At 37.5% G+C, this 23,098-nt stretch overlaps 1 protein-coding gene and 1 long non-coding RNA gene across 5 annotated transcripts in view; both read left to right on the top strand.

The window, feature by feature from the left end:
* ACSS3 (acyl-CoA synthetase short chain family member 3) overlaps positions 1-23,098 on the top strand; it is a 140,568-nt gene that overhangs the window by 95,720 nt on the left and 21,750 nt on the right. For all 4 annotated transcript variants that reach the window (XR_014145818.1, XM_081822150.1, XM_081822151.1 and 1 more), the window contains 2 exons: positions 11,890-11,985; positions 14,704-14,767. Coding sequence is in view for 3 of the 4 variants with exons in the window: in XM_081822150.1 (XP_081678276.1) it covers positions 11,890-11,985; positions 14,704-14,767 (160 nt within the window). In the remaining variant the exon portion in view is untranslated. The remainder of the gene's footprint in view (positions 1-11,889; positions 11,986-14,703; positions 14,768-23,098) is intronic.
* LOC145721856 (uncharacterized) lies at positions 14,775-22,322 on the top strand. The gene is made up of 2 exons (XR_014145819.1): positions 14,775-16,107; positions 16,156-22,322. It is a non-coding gene; the product is annotated as an uncharacterized LOC145721856 (long non-coding RNA).

Raw genomic sequence — 23,098 nt, forward strand, 5'->3', positions numbered from 1 at the left:
ATTTCACCCCCTTCATTCTTCCCTTCCTGCTAACAAGATCTCTTCTTTTTATTGACTTAGAAATTGATTTTTTTATATAATTGTACACTTTTATGAGTCTTCCCTACAATGAATAATTTATGAATTTGTTCTCTGATTACATTAATATATGTGCACAAATGAGCTGTTTCAAAATGGTGATGTATGATTTGGAATTAATTAGGGATATGTTAAGTAACTAAAATGTATGAATAAAAATTGATAAATTCCTATAACTTGAGTTATAAGAAGGTACTCTGCATGTAGTCAATCCATTTCATTACCGTGTTGTTTTCATTACATAAGTGAAATTTGTACTAGTGACTGCAGATATCTAGTGACTAACGTTCTCTTTCGGCCCCTTAATAGCAACACTCTTTAATATCTGATATGTAATATCTAAGATTCTAAATTGAGAAGTAATCTGTGGAAAATTTGAGAACCGACCAACTCCTTGTAGGAGCATTTCAATAAAGACCACCATTCAACATGACTAAAATATTAAGTGCTTGTTTTGGGTTGTCATAGTGCAAACATTAAGTGCTTTCATAAAGAAAATTCATCTTGCTAAATTTAGACGGGGGGTTGTATCCATTTGGTTCTTAAATCTGGATAAAAGACAAATTGTTGTCATTTACTCAGATGTTTTATCTTCCCAGCAACTTATCTATAAAATGACTGAAAACATCTGGATTATAGACTGAATTTTTCATTTTCTTTTATACATAGAGAAACAGAGGTGCTACAATCATAATTTAAAAATGGGAAATTAAGGGAATAGATAATTGCCCCATTAAGATATGGTAATTCATGTGCAGAAAAAAACCAAACAAACAGCCAGAACTTCATTATCCTCAGGTGTACAATCACCAGGAAAACACTGTACTGTTATTAATCATTTTTAGCTTTTCCAGAAATCAGATACAGAGCACCTTTTAGAAAGAGAGAGCTGTCTGCACAGTACATGGCGTCCTTTGCAGGAAGGTTTTTTGTTTTTTTGTTTTTTCTGATTGAAGATAACTATAAAGGAATGGTTTTCCTTATGAGTGAAGGACCAAGTACAAACAAACACACACACAAACAAAAAGCTTCCTTCAATTTCAGAGACTAATTACTGAAACCCAAAACATAGTAGACCTTATTCTTTTTTTTTTTAAGATTTTTTTTTTTAATTTATTTGACAGAGAGATAGCACAAGTAGGCAGAGTGGCAGGCAGAGGGAGAGGGAGAAGCAGGCTCTCCGCTGAGCAGGGAGCCCGATGCGGGGCTCGATCCCAGGAGCCTGGGATCATGACCCGAGCCGAAGGCAGATGCTTAACCGACTGAGCCACCCAGGCGCCCCGACCTTATTTTTTGAGGTTTTCTACCTTTCCTTTCCTCTCCTGTCCTTTCCTTGCTATTTACTGAGAAGCTATGATACTGGTTTAGAAATGATTGCAACAAAACAGCTTGGCGTCCCACTTTTTAATGTTATTTAGGTAGAAACACTATTTCTTCACATGCCATCAGTCAGTTAATTAAAGACAACGACTGTGAGGTTAGAATACTCGAGTTCCACGAAGGCTTTTATAAAAGACAACTTGGTAAAGGGTTGAGATGAAAGGAATCCATGATTCTTCCCATCTGCTGCCAGAATATTACCTGTGTGGCTCCCCTCAGAAGATACAGAGCTGACACTGAAAGTGTTTCAAGTACCTTCTGCCCAAGTAGAGAGGAAGTAGTAGAAATGACATAAGAGCTGCCAGTTGGAGCAGCAACGGGGTGATTTTGTTGTTTGTCTATTTGTTTTGTTTCTATCACTTTAATGGGGGAGTAAGATTCTTCATAGAATTTCAAAAGCCCTAAGGAGGGATTTCAATGAGAAAACAGTAGTCACTTAAACGATTGAGACATTGGTGACAACTTAAGTTCCTGATGCCTTGAGCCATCTTTGCTGAGTTCTTATGTCTTAGAGTAATCACAGTATTTCTGTCTCTGATTGAACTGCTACAGTTTTAATTGCAATTGCCAGTTCCGAAGTCACTATATTCTATTTATAGCCAAAATCCTCCTCCTTTGAGGAGTCTGATAATTCTGGAGTTTATTAAAGTGGTTCCAATTCCTCCAGGAAACTTCACTCATGCCAGTTCTTAAATCAAAATCATCGATCCTAAAAGTACACAGAGCCGGGGTGCCTGGGTGGCTCAGTCGCTTAGGCGTCTGCCTTCGGCTCGGGTCATGATCCCGGGGTCCTGGGATTGAGCCCCACATCGGAGTCCCTGCTCGGCGGGGAGCCTGCTTCTCCCTCTCCCTCTGCCTGCCGCTCCCCCTGCTTGTGTTCTCTCTCTATCTCTCTGTCAAATAAATAAATTAAAAAAATCTTAAAAAAAAAGTACACAGAACCCTAATACCATATTATTAAAATGTGTCAAGGCTACTTGACATGATAATCCTTATTTTTGCACTATTTGGTAGGATGTACTTTCTAAGAACAGACAATTTGGACAACAGCTTTAACCACAAAAACTGGTTAGGCTGACCCAATTCAGTCCATATCCTTGGGTTTATCTGGACAAGATCCTGGGCTATATATTTTCTTTACAAAAATCAAATCCACAAAATTGAATAATTAGTTACAGTTTAAGAACAATTACCCTGAGCAGGGATCTCTTTGGGAAATGGTACAGCTTCAAATATAGTACCATCTCATTCCTCCTAGCTAGGCTAATTGTGAAACACATGGCCAACATTTGAGGATTTGATATGGAGGGTATCAAAGTTCAAGCCTCTTGTTTCTCCAGATCATCCTCTTCCTTTATTACCCCTGCTTTCTCAGACATTCTACTCTTGTGCATATGTTGGTACACTTTTTGCCGAGGGATTCTAATCTGTCAGTCTATAGTCCTAAATTTAGTCCACAGTAGGGAATTTTCTTCATCTTTGGAATTCAACATTGGAAGCTTTATGATTGTTATTTCTGCCTTTTTAAAAAATATTTTGAAACTATGTGCGAAATATGTGACTTTCTTATAACTTGAATGTACTTTGCCCCATGCAAAATCCTGTATATTTTGCTGCAAAATGCTTTTCTAGGACTAACGCATAAGAAGCTCTATATGGGTAACATGACAGTGAGGAAAGCATCTTCTTGGTGACTTACCTTGAAGATTCTATCTTTAATTATTTACAAGCTCTTCCCTGTAGCTTGGGAGCCAATAGTCACTAGCCAGCGCTCCCCGGCTGCAGATCTCAGAGTGAAATACACCTATGTACAACCAAATGATGCCTTCCTGTGTTTGCTTCCTAACTCTTCGTTACTCCTGGCTTTTGGGTTTTACTTACTGTCTGAGTCCGAGTGGTATAGCTTCGTTAAAGCACAGGCCTGTATTTTCAAAGACAGTGCATTGCACTAAACTCTCGAAATGCACACTGTAGAATTCAGAATGCTGGGTTGAAGTGGGCTGCACTGGCAAAGGCTTCGCCCCATGACCCGTGCTGTCCAGGGTAGACCCCATGCCACTTTCAAATAGTAGGATGCAGGGTCTTTAGTGATGTGAATGAATCACTACTGTCTGCTGCCTTTTTGCTTTTTTCAATGCAGTGGTCAAAAATAAACTCACCTCTTTTTTCTCATTCATGGGGAAGACGTTTTACATAGTTTAGCATGAGAAGTTATGATTGGGGAAAGAACAGTTTTATGGATGCAGTGGCGTCTCAGCAATGTTCAGCTAGCAATGCTGACAGTATCCATCTGCTGAGAAAAAAGTCCTGACGTCATCTTTGTTGCCTGGCAACGGCATTTTTTTTTTTTCTCATTTAGAGCAATCTTCATTAGTTTAAGGTGGGTAATTTTTACTGATCATTTGAGAAGCAGGGGCTTAGAGGTAAGCTACGTGAATTTGATTTGTGGAAGGAATAATCTCTTGTCAAATGTAAGGCAGGCTTGATGAGGCTTTTCTTTTTGAAAGTGAGTATCTGTTTACAAACTGTTAATCCATCTGAAACTGAATCTCCCAAGTCAAATAGCATCTATTGAATCAGACATTGTCCTCTTTACAGCATGATAATGTAGAAAGAACATCAAGTTGTTTTTTTTTCCAACTATGATTACATGAAGTAGTTTGGATATGTATAACTGCTTTTTAGAATATTTATTTGTGCTCATTATTGTATTAGTGATAATGTTTTCACAGAAGACTGAACACTGGGAAATCAATTAATAATATAAAGTTGGTTTAAGGTCTTTGAAATTTCATCTATTCTAATCCTCCTACCTTTGGCAAGAATCACATTTAATCCACTCTTGAAAGGTGAAAGTCTGTTATGTTTTTGCAGATCTTTATAAGAAAAAAAGAGTTCCTAAACCCTCCATTGATAAAACTCACTGTCTGGAAATTTCTCTTTCCTGCATGTAAACCCCTATACTGTGGGTCCATTGACCCCCCCAAATAGTTCCCAATTCCTCTTTTGCTGTCAGTTCTGGTTTCAAAAACCACAGATGACTATTCTCCTTGGAAAAGCAATGTAGGTAGTGGAAAGTGTTGTGGAATCCTAACAGGATGGCCTTTAAATCCTGGTTCAGCCACTGACCCTATAGCCATGGGCAAGTCCTTGATCTTCTGCTTGCACTTTATCTCGTGGGCTTGGAGAAAGCTTTCAATGAAGTGAAATATGTCAAACAATGCAGCTGACTTCCCGGCCAATCGTAACACTCAATAAAGATTTTCCTTTTCCTTTCCTTTCTATGAATCACCCTTCACGAATATAAAGACCATCTTTAGCCTCCTGGCCTGTGGGTAATGCAGACTCAAGAAAACTTGGAACATAAGAGCTCAATTTATACATGAGAAAAAGTAATCATAGTTTAATTTCTCGGAGTCAGCCAGCTAGTTAAGATTAGAATTGGAACTCTCCTTGCTCTGGGTTGTCCAGAGTCCTCCCATCTTATGTCTTATCTTATGCCTTCATTAATTCAACATTTCTTATCTAACTCAACTGCAGGTTATTTATGAGTTTTCCCACTGTTAGAGGCAGGAAGGACGCCATAAGGCGGAAGGATAAGACCACAGCTCAAATTAATGGTCTGCTTCCAGCACAAAAAGTTAGGTTGCTTTGAATTAAGTGTTTTAAACAATAATCGTACCATCTCGTGAACACAAAGATTGAACTGATTTTCTTTCACCAGTGTACATCTCACTGTTCTGCTTTCTTTCTGCTACTACCATTCAAGTTATTTATAGTGCACTGTATAGATTCAGAGGTGGAGAGAATGGTTTCTTTACAAATTGCTTTTATGCCCATCATGATGCTGTGATTAATATGACTCAGCAGTACCAGGCTGCTGAACTGACTGATTTCTAGGACTTCAGCTCTCTGCATGGGCCACCAACTTCTAAATCTATATTGCTTAAATGTAGTGTTTCTAGAACCACAGTGTGTACAGAATAGCAGATTTTCAGATGCGGCAGGAGCTCTTATCGACAGAGTTGGGCTCTGTGAACCTGCCACTGTGTTCTTCTTAACCTGCACTCACATCTACTCTTCTTTCCACGTTGCCTTTCATGTCTGAGCCAAAATCCTGGGGTGGTCCTGGACCTCTCCCTCTTACTCTTTCTCCTCCTCCACTTCTGCTCACTCACCCTCATCAGACCACCAGCATCTAACTGACTTCTTGCTCTGGATTGGGATCCTCAGCTTAGTGCTCCAGTTTGCAACTGAAGAGATTCTTCTACCATGCAATTCTGAGCAAATCACTTCTGCTAAAACCCCCCGTGTCTCTCCTTGTTCCTGGAATGATATCTACATTTCTTACCATGGCACAGAAGACACTTCATGACCTGCCTTTGCTCATCTCTCTCACTTTGTCTCTTGTTCTGTTCTCTCTTAGCCACCCAATTCCCCTGAGCTTTGCTATTGCTGAATAACTTGCTGTCAGTCCCTTGATGGTCTACCTTCTCAACCTTTGCACGTGCTGCTATTTCTGTTTGGCATGTCTTTCCACCCTTAACACTGCCTTCTCATTAAAAGAAATGCCTTTCAGAGAATTCCATAAATATGTATTGAAGGACTGACCTTTGAATATCATTCTTGGGATAAGAAAATGTTGGAACAGAATTATAATGGTAACATACAGCTTCTTCTCTTCTGAATCCTCTATTTTCCCACTCCCTGATTCATTTTAGGATTGCATTATTCTGTGATTTGCTATTTATTTTTTAAGAACCCTGATCTCAATAATGGGAACTGGAGCCTAAACCCATGCAAGAAATATGTATTTACTAGTCAGCAAACATTTCTCGAGCACAAAATGTCAGGGACTAGACTGTGTTTGGTCCTGCTCATTCAAATGATTCTCAAGCACGCAGGAAGAACCTAATTTCAACAACTGGTTAGGAGACAGTTTTCAGATAATTATATGCACTTTTTTTTTTTGAGAATTACACTAGTTCTTTTTTGAAAGATTTTATAATATTTTTAGTGGGGAGTGTTCCAAGTGTCTATTGCTGTGCAAAACAAACAAACAAACTTCAAAACCTAGCAGCTTAAAACAACATCCATGTATCATGGTTTCATGGGTGTGTGTTATGGGCAATGATCAGCAGGGGTTTTATGCTCCATGTACTGGTTTTTTTGTTTGTTTGTTTGTTTCCATGTATTGTTGATTGAGACAACTCAGACAGTAAATAATGGTGAATGGACTGGTCTGGTGGGTCCAAGATAACTTCACTCTCATGCACTGGAATGGCTGGAAGGCTGGAGTCAGTCAGGACTGTTGATGTGAATGCCTGCAAGTGGCATTTTTAGTGTGGAAGATTCAGAATAATAGGCCATTTTACATGGTGGCTCAGAGGTTCCAGAGATAGTGATCTAAAACTCTTCAGGCCTTTGCCTGGAAACAAAGAATCACCTCCACTCTTTTCTCTTAGTCAGAGTCATAAAAAAGTGGCCCAGATTCCAATAGAGAGGACATAGGTCACACCTTTCAGGAACATGAGGCTCAAATAAATTGCAGCCATCCTTAATCTCCACCGTGGGTAAATTTCAAAGTTGTGGATGTAGCCTTCTGAATTCTTCAACATAATTTCCCCTTCGCTCGCCATTCATAAATAACTTCTGTCAATATTTTCATGTGTATCTTACCAAGATACATATTTTTGTTCAATGCATAGTATTTACAAAAAAGAATCATATTATGCATTCTGTTTTACAGATTTTCTAAATATTTTGTGAGAATTATTTCCTATCAGACATTTTTCTATGTTGTTTGAATAGCTATGCATTAATTCTTAATAGAGAATAATCTCTATTTTTGGACAATCTTCTAAACATTAATATAAACAATATTGTGATAAATATCCTTGATGCTTAATATTTGTGAACTCCTACAAATACTCCTTTATATATATATATCCCTTAAAGTGGTACAACTGGGTTAAAGAGTATGTACATTTTTAAGGACTTTTGTAATTGCCAGATTGCCTTTGAGAAATGTTGTGTTGATCTATACACACACTAACACTTACGTAACAAAAATGATTGTCTTTGGCTTATGTGGGCAATCCGTCTCCCTTGCACCCTAGTCTTTCTGCTAGTCTAGTGAATTCTCATGTTCCTCATGTTCAGGAAGCCACAGAAATCTCAATATGAAACAACTATTCTAATACAGCATCTATCTGTCCATGAATTTTCTCATACGCATCTCTCTCAAAACCCCAACTAAAATAAACCTGATTGCAGACAATGGATGTTGTACAAATATTTACATAAATTTTATGTGCATTGTTGTGCTTCATTAACCTTTTGTTCAAAAGCCCTCATTAGCTTGCAGGATCACTCAGACTGAAAGCTTAAGGTCTTACAAGGACTTCAAAGTAGTTTTAAATGATCTGTCTCCTCGCTACCTATCTGAGCTTATTTCCTGTTAATACTTTCCTCATTTATTCTGCTTCAGTAACACCAGCTGCCTAACTATTCCTGAAATACTCTAGGAATAAGCTTACCTAAGGACCTTTGCAGCTGTGGTTCCTTTCTCATGGGTTCTTTGTCCTTAGATGTCACGTGACAGCTGTCCTCACTTGTTTCAGGTCTTTACTTAAATGTTGCCTTCCCAGAGAGGCCTTTCTGGCCCCCCAGTCAAAAATTGCAATTTTTCCCCATCACATCTCATTCCCTGTCTATGCTTTTTAAAATTTTTCTTAGTGCTCATCACTCTTTAACATGCCATATGGTTTATTTATGTTTTTTATTGTTTGTCTCTCCAACTAGAATGTGAGCTCCTTGACCATAGGAATTGTGGTCACTTTTGTTTACTATTCTATCCCCAGTTCTAATGAGAGCACCTATCCTGTAATAGCTGCTCAATAAATATTTGCTAATAAGAGATATGTCCCACCAGTACCTCCATTTGTGAATATGAGAGACTGGACTCACTCATTGTTGCAAGGATTTTTCTTCCTCTGAGACACAGTCTGGGTGATTTCTCTTCAGCCCTATGTATTCTCCCTAAGAACCTCACAACTGGTACACTTGTCTATTTCATTCTTCTCCTGTCTGTAAGAACTATGCAAACCAGTGCAAGTGGTTTAAATTTTCTGGGTTAGTCGTTAGTAGTTTTCATTTGTAAAAAGAATATTCCCTTTTCTCCCTATCTCCCTATGTAGTTGGATTAAATGCAATAATATAAACAAAAAGCACTTAGCATAGTACACAGCATAATTCATATTTGAAAAAAATGTATATTCATTTTCATTCCTTTTCTTCCTTTAGAGTTAGCAGTTTTAAGGAAAATTCCTTTAGGTAACAGTTCACTAATGCAATGAGGTAGAGAGGCAGTAAAGTGAAGCGTCTGCATTCGCCATTAATGCAGTTATGAATATAAATGTACCAAAATAACGCATTCTTCACAAGCTTCAGTTCCCTGCCATCTTCTTCCTGGGTGTCTCTTTCTAAGATTAGGTATCTTTGGAAAGATTTCTCCAAATGAAGCATCCAATTCTGTTCTTCAGAGAGAATGTTCTAGTTTGCAGCTATTTCCCGGTCACAGGGTGACATCCGGATTTCCCATCTCCCTAGATAACTGCTAGCCGGTTAATTATAGCTTGGGCAGTGTGAAGCAGATGATTTTAGAATATATTTGCAGTGGGGCTTTGGGAATCCTTAGAAGTTTGGTTAAGGCCGGCAGTATGCCTGATGGCTTGTCCCAGACAGAAACCTATTCTGCACATGGACCAGCCTGAGAGCCGGGGTGGTTGTGATCTGTGTGCGTGAACGTGTGAGCACACGGATGTGTGAGCACACGGGCGTGCGCTTGCCGTGCAGGTGGATCAGTACATTCTTTGGGTCTCAGGATGTTCAGAGATATAAAGAGAGAAAACCAAAGTTCTCATCCCACTTTTATCCTAACTATGGCTCCCTGTGTGGAGCCAAGGAACTGTCATTTCGCCTGAATGTATCTTTTACATGTCACTACCAACAGTTCTTCTTCCAAACCCCCAAATGAATATCCAGCTAAAGTCAGCGAGATACCCCAATGACTTATATTGCCTACTTGTCTACTAGTGGATAATCCTTTTTATTGCCATTAAAATTCAGTCAAAGTAATCATGTAGAAGAATGTGCTGTTCATATGTCTTACAATCATTAATTATAACAAAACAGCTGAGGGTTCAAGATGGTAACTATGTAATCACTATACAAAGATGCAGGCGGTACAAACTGACCACATCACTAACTCATTCCTATGTCTTCGTTTAAGACGAGGTTTTATTCTCGCTTCCTCTTCCCATATCTCCTTTCTCCCAATGTTAGAGGAAGAAGAACAGAGTGTCCGCATCTTTCCTAAGAATCCACAGGGACATGAGATGCAGCAGAGTGCAGTCAGAGCTTTGTTGTGGTGGTTTTGTGTTTGTTTCTCTTTCAGACAGCAGGTCCTGAAGCCATCTTCAGGAAGGTTTGTTTGTAGGTTCTAGAGCCATCTGTTGACACGTTGCTGAGAGGCTTTATGGTGTTAAGAAATGTAGAGAGTTTGAACTTGAAATGATTGCAGTGCCTCTGGTGAGAAACTAAACCTGATGAGACACACTTTGAACATGGAAGATGTGCTTTAGCAGTTGCTTCCCCCGCCCAGGGTGTGAGGGGGAACAGAAGCGTCATAAGGCGGACATCTCCCTGTGTCCTGTGTCCTAGTAGCTTCTGTGACTGTAGTCACCTTGCTCTGTCAGCACACCTTCCTTTAAGCTCCTCACTCAAACTCAACAGGGGGTTGCTTCCTGGTACCACACTGCTCTTGTCTCTGTCAGTTTGGAGGACAGCTGAGTCATTACTGAGACATTTTTTAAAAGGCAAAGGGAAAAATGTTGCTAACCTTTCCAAATATGGGGGTTTCCTTCCCTGCTTTGCTTGTGCTGTAGGGAGAGAAGACAGGGGGATTGCGTGACTGATGGAATGCCATTTTGTATAATACCTGTCCATTTTTTGTCATGGTATGAACACATTTGAAACATTTGTCATGGTATGAAGCCATTTGAAAGTTCTTTGTTAAACATCCGAAATGTCTGCTCTGGTGACTTGCTGCTTCTCCTCAGCGGTGACCATATGGCTTAGCATCTTAAGCACTGGACTGTGACTTAGGAACTGTGTTTTAATGTTCCAGAGTCCATCCTCCGTTATTGATGCCAGGTGAGCCACCATCCATAAAATGTGAATCATAAACCAAACTACTCTGGAAAGTAAAGAACAGTAATAAATTCTTCCCACCATTCTAAAGTGATATAAATGTATGATAAGTTATGATAGAAGCCATAGTAGAAAGAATACATTCTGAGTCCTTAGGAAGATAGATTTTTTTTAAATATTTTGGATTACTTTGGATCCAGTGGTTTGGCAGTTAATCCCTTGGGTATATGTACTGTATGTTTGTGTGTATAATATTAAGCTACTAGTTCCAAAACTTTTCACAGTCAGTACCTCTTACCCTGCTCCTCCACACATGCAAATCTCATATTTAAAAGATTCTGCTAACCCCAAACTTGTGTTCACCCATAATAACAAATGCATTTGTCCATAAAAATAATCACTTTCAGCACGTACAGCTATCATATAATAGCTGCTATTGTTCTGACTATTAACAATTTGAGACAGAGAAAATGATTTTATCATGTTTGCTCATCCATGCAGGTTAATTGTGGCAAAGTCTCTGGTCTTGATGAAATAATCAGCATGGCATAAATGTCCTTCTTTCCTTCCTTCCTTCTTCCCTTCCTGCCTGCCTGCTTGCCCTGTCTGCCTGCCTTCTAGGAGCCTAGGGACAACAGATTGAGAGCAATTTGATAGAGCATTGTTAAGTTCAGCTGTAAATGCAAGCTCTCTAGGCAGCTGTAGTTCTTTCAAAATTAGAGTTGATATTGTTCATATATTCCCCAAAATCTTTGGGTTGCTTATTCCAGAGATTAAGCCATAAATAACAGAAATATCTTGCACGTAGCTATTATTTACCATGATAAAAATCTTTAGGTGAATTAAGAGAGAGCATCTTTTCTAAAGATCTTTGAGTTTTTATCATGTGTTGTAAAATTCTCACAGCCACATAATTCTATATTTTTCATGCCTGTTGATTCATAACCAAGAACATTAGAGACACCTCTCTTTTCTTTAAAAGAAGCGTTACTCTATACATTATTCTCAATTTGTGTCCTTAGATTTTAAGACTGTTGGATCTGGTATCGATTACTGGATCTTTTTTTCATTTTTAAAGAATACATTTCCACTCCTCATCTATTCGTCGTGCAGTTAAAGTCTATGACAAACTTGGGGGTAGGGGGCAGGGCATACATCGAAGAAACATCATGATTTCGAGTTTAAGTATTAAATGATAAATAATATTTATTTCTCCAGAGACTGGATCCCCAATTACAGCATCATGCATTGGATTAGGTAATTCTAAAACACCTCCTCCAGGACAAGCAGGAAAAAGTGTTCCAGGATACAATGGTGAGAAATGACCCTGATTATTTGGAATATGTAAGGTTAATAAATTTGGTATTTATCCATGTCTAATGCCAATCAAACTGCACAGTAGGTGCTTAAAAGTATTTGACTGAATGAATACTTCGTACTATAAATAAATGCCTTAATTTTGTTATTAGTCAATTGGATCAAAAATAAGATTGTCGACTTCCAAGGACATGTTCTAAATGGCTGTCATAACCAGGAAAATAGTATTTATAGGGTACATTAAGGATATGGCTGTGAAATTAATATGTATGGAATCCTTGCTAGGTGCAGAGTACTTTGCATACATCATTTCATTTAATGATGAATTATATTTAATTCAGAGGTATCATTACCATTCTAAAGATGAGTTAACTGGTGCCCGGAGAGATTGAATCACTTTCTTGAGGTAATACGGCTGATTAGCGCCTAGAGACAACGTTTTATTTTGTTTGTTTCTTTGTGTGTTTTTGCTACGAAAGTTGCAGTGTTTCCCATTATATATATGCCACCGTTTAATTTAGGAGTGATGATAAGGCTTCTGAACCTTGTTGGCTGAAGATAAGTATAAAAAGTAAAGATTCAAAATAAATAAAGATTCTAAATAGAAAAATCACTTCATCCATGCTGGTGGTATGTGATGATGGGATATAATATATTTTAAGTATTTGCTCTAGATTGTTGGTAGCGGCTATAATAGTTCAGTAATTTTCCATGGGCTCCACTTGCTAGTTGCATAACATACAAGTCACCTAGCTTTTCAGAAATTCGATTTCCTTATTTCTAAATGGGAATAATAATTCCACATGCTTCATAGGGTCATGATGTAACACAATGAAGCATTAACAGAAGCACTTGCCAGTAACCAGACTGAACTAAGTCTTAGCTTGTCGTGTGGTGCTATTTCAGGGAATATGAAGAACAGAAGTTATTTTATATGCATAAGGTCACACAATTTAGCTTAATAGATTTATGAGGAAAACCCATCTTTGGGAGACAGAAAACGGTTCCTACATATAGTTTCTATTTGCATGTAAATTATAAAATATAGAGAATATATAAAATATATATCCTCTGCCTCTCTGACATAAAAATACTGTCTTTTCTTTCTAGGACAATGATTAGTTAAGGAAACGTGGATCATTTGACTTAGCCTAGCAGATGTATTTGTAAAAAGAAACTTTAGATTTTTTTTTTTTTAGGGCAGAAATAGATATTCTGTGAAGTCAGTGACTTTTCCAAGCATGGGGAGGTGAACCCAGCTCTAGTGAAATCCTCACTTTGAACGGTTCTGTCATCCTTGCTCCTTTTATTGGAAAAATTGCTTTGTGTTGAGCCATTTTTAGGGGCTGATGTTTGTGGGAGATGTTAAATACATTTCCCTTTCAGCATTTTCATATTGAGCTATAAGAAAGAGTTAAGCTTTGATGCCTCATGAAATTTCAACACAGAAATTTCTCGTTGTCCGAAAGCCCTTGGCTGACAGACAGTATATAGGTTAAACGTTAGAACTAAAGTATCTATAACCAAGGAAGTAGTGACTTTATGACTCATGATTTTTATGTTTTGTGGTTAGTCAGAGATTCAGAAACATAATGTAGTATTCAGTAGTATAATAAAAAAGCGGTATCCACTTGGGAAAGGAAAGAAAACCATTTTTGTGTGTGTGAAAAATACTCAATGTGATGTAACAGTTTCACATTGATTGAGTACCTTACACAAGCTTGTCACTTTTTTCTTCAGGTGATTCTTATAACAACACTGAGAAAAGAATCGCTCCCACTTTTTATCTGGAGAAATTGAGGGCGTAATACTTGTACAGGGGAGCAGAGTAAATTGGCCACTGTACTGAGATTTGGGGAAGCAAACATTAGTGAGGCAAGACCTCCAATCTTAATGACCTTCTAGTCTTGTGAGAGGAATATTTATACCACTACTAATTGTCAGAATAGAACTTTAAAACAAAGTGCTCTGGGAACACAAAGAAAGGAACGATTAATTTTTTCTGGGGACAGTGTCCTTCTTTTCTCATAGCCTCGCTCAGTAGAACAACCTGGATGGATGAAGCCACATAAAGGATCAATGAGAGCTTAAAACATGACGATATATCCTCATTTCCAGCTTGCACTAGGGGTTACTGAATGTGGATTCAAGCTTCGACCTCCTAAAATCTTTCAGGATTTTAACAGTGTATTTTAACAGAAATCACTGGGATAATATTTGGGAATTAAATGGATCTTGAAGGCTCAGAAGTGGATATTAAGCTTTAAATCAGAAGAAGGGGTTTCCCAGGCTTAAATACCTTATTTTTATTGCTTGAAATATTTTTTGGTATATTTTAGAACTTGATTTGTTTCCTTTAATTTTTGAAAAGCTGCATATATTTTTAATGTTTTTGGTAGACTAGAAGGCAATGTTGAAGTGGCTATAAACATGGGTTATGAAATTAACAGCATGTTTGAAATGCAATGTCTTTACTTAAGGGGGGTTCTCAGGGAAAATTCATGATCTTGTTAAGAATCAAAGCATGTGCTCTTTTAATTTTTTGTGAGACATGTTAGCATAGTTATATGTTCACGGTCTCATAGAAATTTAAAGATGCCTGTGAAGCTACAATTTTGGGGGTTGGATATAGGAAACATGGAAAAGTTTAAGCTTTAAGGGTATGCATTTTTATTCAAATTTATATTATTTGTTTGTTTATATTTTACTTTGCAGTTATGATTTTGGATGACAACATGCAAAAACTGAAGGCTCGATGTTTAGGAAATATTGTGGTAAAGTAAGAAAGATTTGCAATGCTACTATTTAAGAGAGCAAGAATTGGTATATAATATTAAGAAAAAAATGGAGTGGTTGTGATGATAGTCCTAGGGAGGGGGTTACAAAATAAGCTCGTGCATTGTTTGAGGATACACAGTGCCAACTCTTGTCATTAAACATGGAGGCCCCATTAAGGAGGGCATGTGATCTGATGAGCACTGGATGTTATGCAACTAATGAATCACTGAACACTACATCAAAAACTAATGATGTACTATATGTTGGCTAATTGAATTTAAATTTTAAAAATAAATAAATATGGAAGCCCCCTAAAGTAGAACAAATTTAGATATGATTTTTTTTAAAGATAAATCTTCCATTTTAAATAATTTTTTGATGATACAAGTAATGTGTAGGTGATCAATTTAACTTAAATGCCAGAAATATAAGGAAGTCTGTAAAGATTCTATACTCCCACCCTTTAGCAATACAACATTAATTTTATAGTATATAGGACTTTTTCCTTTTGGCAAGCATTTTAGATTTCTGAAACAATTCAGCTTACTCTGTATTGCTGTTTTTCCTTAAACTTGTCTCACAAGCATTGTTCACTTTAACTCTGCCTCTAAAAATTTTTATCCCATCCTAGAACTCTTAGTCTTTTTCGAATATTTATGATTATAAATAATGCTGTATTGAACATCTTTCTTTGTGTTGTCTTTTCTTCTTTTCTGATAATCACTATAGTGTTGCATAATTTCTGAAAGTGTAATTACTAGGTCAAATAGTAGCATAATATAAAATCCCTGACTCAGCAAGTACAATTCCTTGCTAACGTTTTTCAACCTTGTTCATTTGTAAGCAAAAGTGTCAAAATTTGAAGGGAAATATTAAAATTTGCTTTGATTAAATCCATACTTTAAAATTGTTATGCTAGTGGAAGCTGAAATGGAAGTTGATTAAGTTGGGGGGAAAACAGGATGTGACATTTTAATAATTGATACAGGTTACTTTAGTGCCTCTGATTAGCATGACATTGATATGATATGGTTTAGTAGTAGAATTTGGCAGAAGGAGCTGCTATAAATAAAGAACATTGTATGTCAGGCCTGAAAAAAGCTTTGTTTTCCCATTTATTTAAAAGAATTCTTGGAAAAAAATTTTAAAAATAAAAGAATTCTTGGGGCTCCTGGGTAGCTCAGTCGGTTGAGCATCTGACTCTTGGTCTCAGCTCAGGTCTTGATCTCAGGCTTGTGAGTTCAAGCCCCTCATTGGGCTCCAAGCTGGGTGTGGAGCTTCCTTAAAAAATAAAATAAAATGAAATAATAAAAGAAAATAATTCTTATGACTTGGCATCCTGTCTCAGGTCAGAGACCTAACCTGAGGTACGAAATTGTCTCAGGTTAGGTCTCTGAACTGCAGGATACCAGACACATACCCTCACCAGTCCCTAAACCTAACCCGAACCCAAACCTGAACCCTAGATCTGAGGGAAAAAAAAAAAAGGAAAATGTGGTATATTTATACAATGGACTATACTCAGCAATAAAAAAGTACGAGATCTTGGCACTTACAACAACAGGGATGGAGCTAGAAAAAATTATCTCAGGTTAATAAAACATAGAAAATTCTGTGAAAATTAAATGAAAAACAGTAACTTAAAAAAGAATGTATTTCTTCAGGTCAAAATACTTTAACCTTACAAAAAGCTAACAGAGCAGATACACTTTATGATACAATTCTCAGATTCTCATGCTATCCCTAAACATATAAGCACTATATTGCTTTTTTCAAGTTTAAATTTTAAGACATCTTGTTGGCAAGATGGAAAAATTAAATACTGAATATACCATTTATATTCATATTATTCTGAGCCAGAATGCATGTTAACATAGAGCTGGTTGAAATCTGACCTCTTGGGGGAAAATGGTAGGGATGGGGGGATGTCGTTCTAAGAAATTAGTAATCTGAACAAGATTGTTAGTGGTTGTTTAGCTTACTTAGGGAAGCACATGGTTTTTGAGAGCCTTTAAAAGCACTCTAGCAGCATACATTTTTTATATAACCTCCTAACTATAAGTGAGTCTATCTATTTCATAAAGCAACTCATGTACGATCCTAGGGGTAGTGTTTGATCTAGCAGTTTTATACCCTTCATGTGTTCTATCATTCTAATTATTGGTGGCTTTGCCCTACTTCCATTAAAAAATAATAAAATATAGCAACAGCCCACATAAACTATATTTTTTCTTGAAGCCATTGATGTGACTTCTAGTACTTAAGAGTAACATAACTATTGCCTTAAAGCATTTTATTTAAATTGTCACCAATTCAGAATTATTTTCTTCCCTCTGCATTCCTGAACAGGGAATTTTATTGTAATGATCTGGGATTCTGAAATTTCTATGTGAATTATTTGAAGATATAATATGTTATGACATGCAGTGGAGTCTGATTCTTTCCTTGAGTTAATAGTGAAACTAGATGTTTGAAAATGTTATATATATTATATATTCAAAAGGTAAAGTAGAAAAAACAGGAAAAAAATGTTCCCACTAAGATCTCTTCTTTAAAAAAAAATAGTTCTTGAAACCTTATTTTAGGATCTCGTTTTTATCTGGGAGAGCAAGGATTTCCTTTTGAAACCCACTTCTCCAGTGGCCTTTCCACCCTAACCCATCAACGTCAAAATTATTTGTGCATCTCAGTGGCAGTATGCGAAGGATGTTTTCACATTTAACATCTATCGATGTTCTTTGTACCTTGAGGGGATACATCATTCATCCAGAATGTGAAATGGTCAATGAATGCTTTTTAAGAGCTCATAATAAATATGTTTAATTGAATTAAGGGGAAGAAAAAAGCACAGCTTTTTGAGATAAGATTATTCTGGTTTTAAAAAAAAATAGTATGTAATTTGAGAGATAATAATTTTTTTCCCCGCAGACCACATTCTAAAAAGGGTCTGTGATCTGAAAGCAGGCTTCTTTCCAGAGATTGGCCACATGGGTCCCCCCAAAAAACCTCGGTGGACTGTAAAAGGGATTATATCAGATATACAAAATATCTGAGACTCTAAATTTTAAGAAATTTGAAAAATTCTTAAAATTCAAATTTGAAAAAACTTACAACAAAAGTTAATACATATTTAATTAAATATCTTTGAAATTTAACATCGTAACAACTTCATGGTCAATTTAGTCTTTTTTTTTTAAGATTTTATTATTTATTTGACAGAGAGAGACACAGCGAGAGAGGGAACACAAGCAGGGGGAGTGGGAGAGGGAGAAGCAGGCTTCCTGCTGAGCAGGGAGCCTGATGTGGGGCTCGATCCCAGGACCCCGGGAGCATGACCTGAGCCGAAGGCAGACGCTTAACGACTGAGCCACCCAGGCGCCCCGTCAATTTAGTCTTCATAAATTTTTCAGTTCATTTGCAAACAACATTTAGGTCTTATTTTCTCATTCTGCACAGTTTCTGAATATATACAGTGACTGCTGAGAAATAAGAGCCAATCGTAAACTAAATGTGTGGCTTCTTGCCAAATAATTTTAAAAGCAAAATTATAACTTTTCTTCCAGAAAAATTCTAGTTTCTATGGTGTATTGTTATGTTTTATTATTTGTGCACATATATGGGGTAAGGCCACTGGTAATAAGAATAATTAGGGCCCATGGAGGACTTGAAACTGAGATGGCATCAAAAGCCACCCCTGAGAGTGACCCCTGGCCAGAGATAGATGTCCACTCTCAATTATTCATATCCATGCTTTTCTTTATTATCTTGTATGGTAACTAAGTAGGAGCAGTTTGAAAGAGCAGTATTCCCTAATGTTATTTATGTTCACTAATCGTACTTGGAGTATAATTACAAGAATATGGGGAAAGTCTGCATGGAATATTTGAAATGTATGGGGTTTAAACTATATTAAAGTAAGTCAATAAAAAAATGACTCATTGTTTTAATCCCAAATTTGTTTGCTTTTGTAAGTACTGCTATAGCTGCTTCTTTCCCTATAAAATCTGTTATGAATAGGATAAATAATAACATTGGAAACCATCTTTCTCTGACAGTTTCTTTAAAATCTGAAGCTATAATCATATTTCCACCGTTTTCGAGATATTAAATGTAATGATTCATTTTATCATATTAAGACGATTCACCTAAAATGAGAAATAGTGGTATGTGGAAATGTTGAACAGAAAACTCTAGCTCTGCTTCATTTTTTCCACTTCTTTGTTAATGCTTTTTAGAAATCACTGTTTTGCTCTCCTGGGGATCCCTTCACTGGAACGGAGACATTTAAGTGATTCCTAAACTACCATAGACCCTAAGATGTAATAAACATGAATCCTACAGCTTTTGTAGATTCTCTGCATTCATAGGATTTGCCTTTCTAGTAGAAGAGAAACTACGCATCTTTGTGGATGTTAGCAAAATCCTTTGATTTTGAAACCTACTCCAGGCAGTTAATTTAGTGGGAAAGTTATAGTGTCTGAATTGCTATGAATGCAGAATGTTCATGAATTGTGGGAGGTGTCCTGCAATTGCATCCAGAGCTCTAAAGTGCAGAAGTAAAACAGCCAGTAATTTCCAAGCAACACAGAGCAGGGCATGAAAGAACATTTTAACTGCAATTGCCTTCCTCAGTACCATACTGCTCACTGTTATTAAAGCCATAGGTCTCTGGCTACTGTCACAAGTAGGCAATAGTTGATCAAAATCAACTTGTACTGACTAATAAATCTTTCCACTGTATTCAGTTCTTTAAAAAAATAAGTCCTCTTTTATGGGCCTGCATTTTTCTTGGACCAGATCCAGTTGTTGTTACTGGGAGTGGGGCTTGTCTGATTCTTGCTGTGTGCCGGGGGGTGGAGGTGGAGGGGTGGGGGGGTTGGGATGCCCTGCAGGCAGTGGCAGGGTAGGAGGGAGCTATAGGGCAGGGTCCTGGTGGCTTCTACTCTGGTGCCTGCCAATTTCTCAGCCTCCAGATATTGAACTCCTGTCCCCTAAAGGTGTTTGTTCACATCTTTATAGCTTCGCGGGAGTGATTTAGTCACTTTGCTGCTGTTTTGGGAAAGGGTCAGGACAGCTTTCTTTTCTTCATTGTATCCTTTGAGTAAAACTAAGGATGACACATAATTGTAATCATGTTCCTTTCTAACTATCATACGCAGATTTTAGTATGATCTTTTATTAGCCTTACGACATCACTGGGAGGTGGACAGTGGGACAGATGTTATCCTCATTTTAGGCATGGGTATCTAAACATCTTTCGTAGTGACACAGCTAGAGATCACATTTATAACCTAGTCTCTTGTCTGTCCAGAGAGAAAGAAATTATGGCCTAATCAGTCTCTTTGTGGGGAGACAAAAAGTAGCCTTATATGAACAATCTCAAGTAAAGCCTACAGACTCCATAGGAAATGCTGGGAGGGCAAAGTTGGGATCTAATCCCACAGTTCTCTAGGGAACAGGAGTTATAGCTTCAATTTACTTCTGTTACCATGGGGATTCCTAATGGAACAGTAAATACAGACCATCCTGTATCTGGGAATGGAGACATAGAAGAATTTCACATTCCAGAGTGATCCGGAATGTCCTCTTCTACAGTGATGAGCATTCCCTTCTTTTCTTATCTGTTTAAGGATTTCTCAGCACTCCCATGCTTCCCCATCAGCGGGGTCGCGTGCGCGCACACACACACACACACACACACACACACACACACACACACACACGGGATCACTTCTGTTATTTCTCTTTCCCCTTAAGATTAGTCTCTGAGGAAAGACATTCTCCGAGGGTAACTCTTCATTCACAGTTGGACAGGTTGTAACAGAACTTCCCTTTCACTCTGCTTGAAAGAGTTGGGGAAGGTATCACAGAATGGTAACATTTTATCTTGGATTTGAAGGAGGAGTACAGACGCTAACCAGCCTATGTCTCAGTATTTTCAAGTCTTCCCCTCCTTCTGCCAGTCTAATGTATCTTCATGTTATTATAACTACAGAAAACAGTTTTCTTTTTCTGTAACAGCTCTGTGAGGTAGACAGTAGGATAGATATTATCCCTGGGGCATCCATTTTACCAGAAGGAATAGGATAATTATTAGGATATTCAACAAGAAAAATGTTAATTTGGAATTCTGTTAAAAAAAAAAAATCTGCTCCAGCTTATATACACCTAACTTCTCTCTGGAGCTTATTGCTGCTCCTGTTTTATTTCATACTCCCAATTCTGGAAGCCTCTCTTCCTGCTTTTCTTTAGGACCATTATATGGCATCTTTCAAGGTTCCTTTTTTAGACTCTCTAATATTGAAATTGCAACATCTGAATTTTTAAAATGTATCAGACTTTATTAGTGAAGAACAGATAGCATTCCCTCATGTTATCCTACTAAGTACTAATTGCAATCTCCTATCTTGCTCTCCAGCCCGTTCCTCAATTAGATTTGGGGATATTGAAGTAGTTTTCTGGGACATCTCAAAAATGATCAGGAGGCACAGATGCCATTTCCAGCAGATCCACCCCTTGGCTTTTAGTTGTGGGCTTAGTTTCAGGGATAAAACTTTCCCTTCCAAGAGCTCCCGCCGGTACAGAGTCTAAGGACCTGCTATAAAACTTGCCTGACACACATCTTTATGTTATTTCATTAACTTAATGGAATAGACATCATTCATGACAATCTTTCTCCTTATCTATATTATAAAAATACTAAGTTTCTTATAGTACCATTATGCCAGGATCTTCATGTGTCTGAGACCGGAATTTAAATCTTTGTATCATTAATGTCTAACACAGTGACTGAGGAATAGCAAGCATCCAACAAATATTGATTGAATGAAGAAAATAAATACATGAGTTAATGCACACATGCATGTATGCATACATGAATGAATGAATAAAAACATAATTCCTCTGGTATTTTCTTCTCTAACTTTCATATCTTCATTGCCCCCTCACTGGCTGCTTCTATTCACATCGTCCCCATCTTAAATCAGCCTGCTTCTCTTCCTTAAATCAATGACATATCTTTTCTTCCAGTCATCCACAAACTTTTAAAAAGTGTAGTCTAACTTCCTGCCTCCACTTACTTACTTCCTGTTTACTTTTTTTTTTTTTAAAGATTTTATTTATTTATTTGAGAGAGTGAGAATGAGAGAGAGCACATGAGAGGGGGGAGGGTCAGAGGGAGAAGCAGACTCCCCGCCGAGTAGGGAGCCCGATGCGGGACTCGATCCTGGGACTCCAGGATCATGACCTGAGCCGAAGGCAGTTGCTTAACCAACTGAGCCACCCAGGCGCCCTTTCCTGTTTACTTTTTAATCACTCCTGTTACTGTCTGCTCCACACCACTGAAATGGCAATCCTGAGAATACTCAAAGTATCTTAATCACTAAGTTCCCTGACCTCTATTGAATCACTTTCAAACAAAATCTGTGCTTTTATGACCTTGTTGAACACTCAGTCATTATTAAAATTCTACTGGAGTGGCTCCTAAGATACTATTTTTTCCTAGTTCTCAAACATTTGATTTTCTTTTGTTTTTGTTCACTGATCTTATTTCTTTGGTCCTTAAAGAAAAATAGCATTTGGCCTTGAATTTTTCCTTCCATTTCATGCACTGTCCCTGGATCATATCCTTGGCATGTTATTCTTAATTCTCAGGGTCTATAGGTCTATACAAATTTATGCAGACCCTTCTCATAGGAGTGAGAAATTGTATAAAAATCCCTACTGTCCCTGTTCTTCAAAAAATTTAAGCAGGTGTTTAAAATATTGTGCAACAGCTGAAAAAGCCCATGTCCTTAAAGTTCGTTAATTTTTTCCCCCCTGGAGGATGGCTACCTATTCTTTAACTCTCTAAGCTTTAATTAATTATAAGAATATAATCTATCTGTTACTAATTGTTGTACCATAGTTCTCTCAGGAAGTAAGAGAAAACCCAAATTATCAGGGCATCTTCTTTTTAAGGACAGAGGTTGCAGATGTAACCAACTTCTGGGAGGTATAAAATGTTCCTTTTCTCTCTAGTAACACCCTTACCAGAAAATGCTGCACTCTCCATCCCATGTACACACACTGACTGAATCAGGTACATACTAGGCCACCGGGAAACTCAGATTGCATGCAGTACCCAAAGTACTAATTCATTTGGATTATTAGTGCAAATACTTAGGTGTATCTACTGCTGAGGGGATCAAAATTTGTATAAAATGAAAGAGAAGCTTACTGAACAGTAGGTCCTTCTATATGCATAGTTTTTAATATGGGCAATGTAAGTGTTTCAGGATTTGGATGGGCATTTCTGTATACTAGCAATCAAATGGAGCTAAGAAAAAGTTGC

This window comes from Leptonychotes weddellii, chromosome 5 (genome assembly GCF_054177405.1).
Source record: "Leptonychotes weddellii isolate Sample4059 chromosome 5, ASM5417740v2, whole genome shotgun sequence".
Lineage (NCBI taxonomy): Eukaryota > Metazoa > Chordata > Mammalia > Carnivora > Phocidae > Leptonychotes > Leptonychotes weddellii.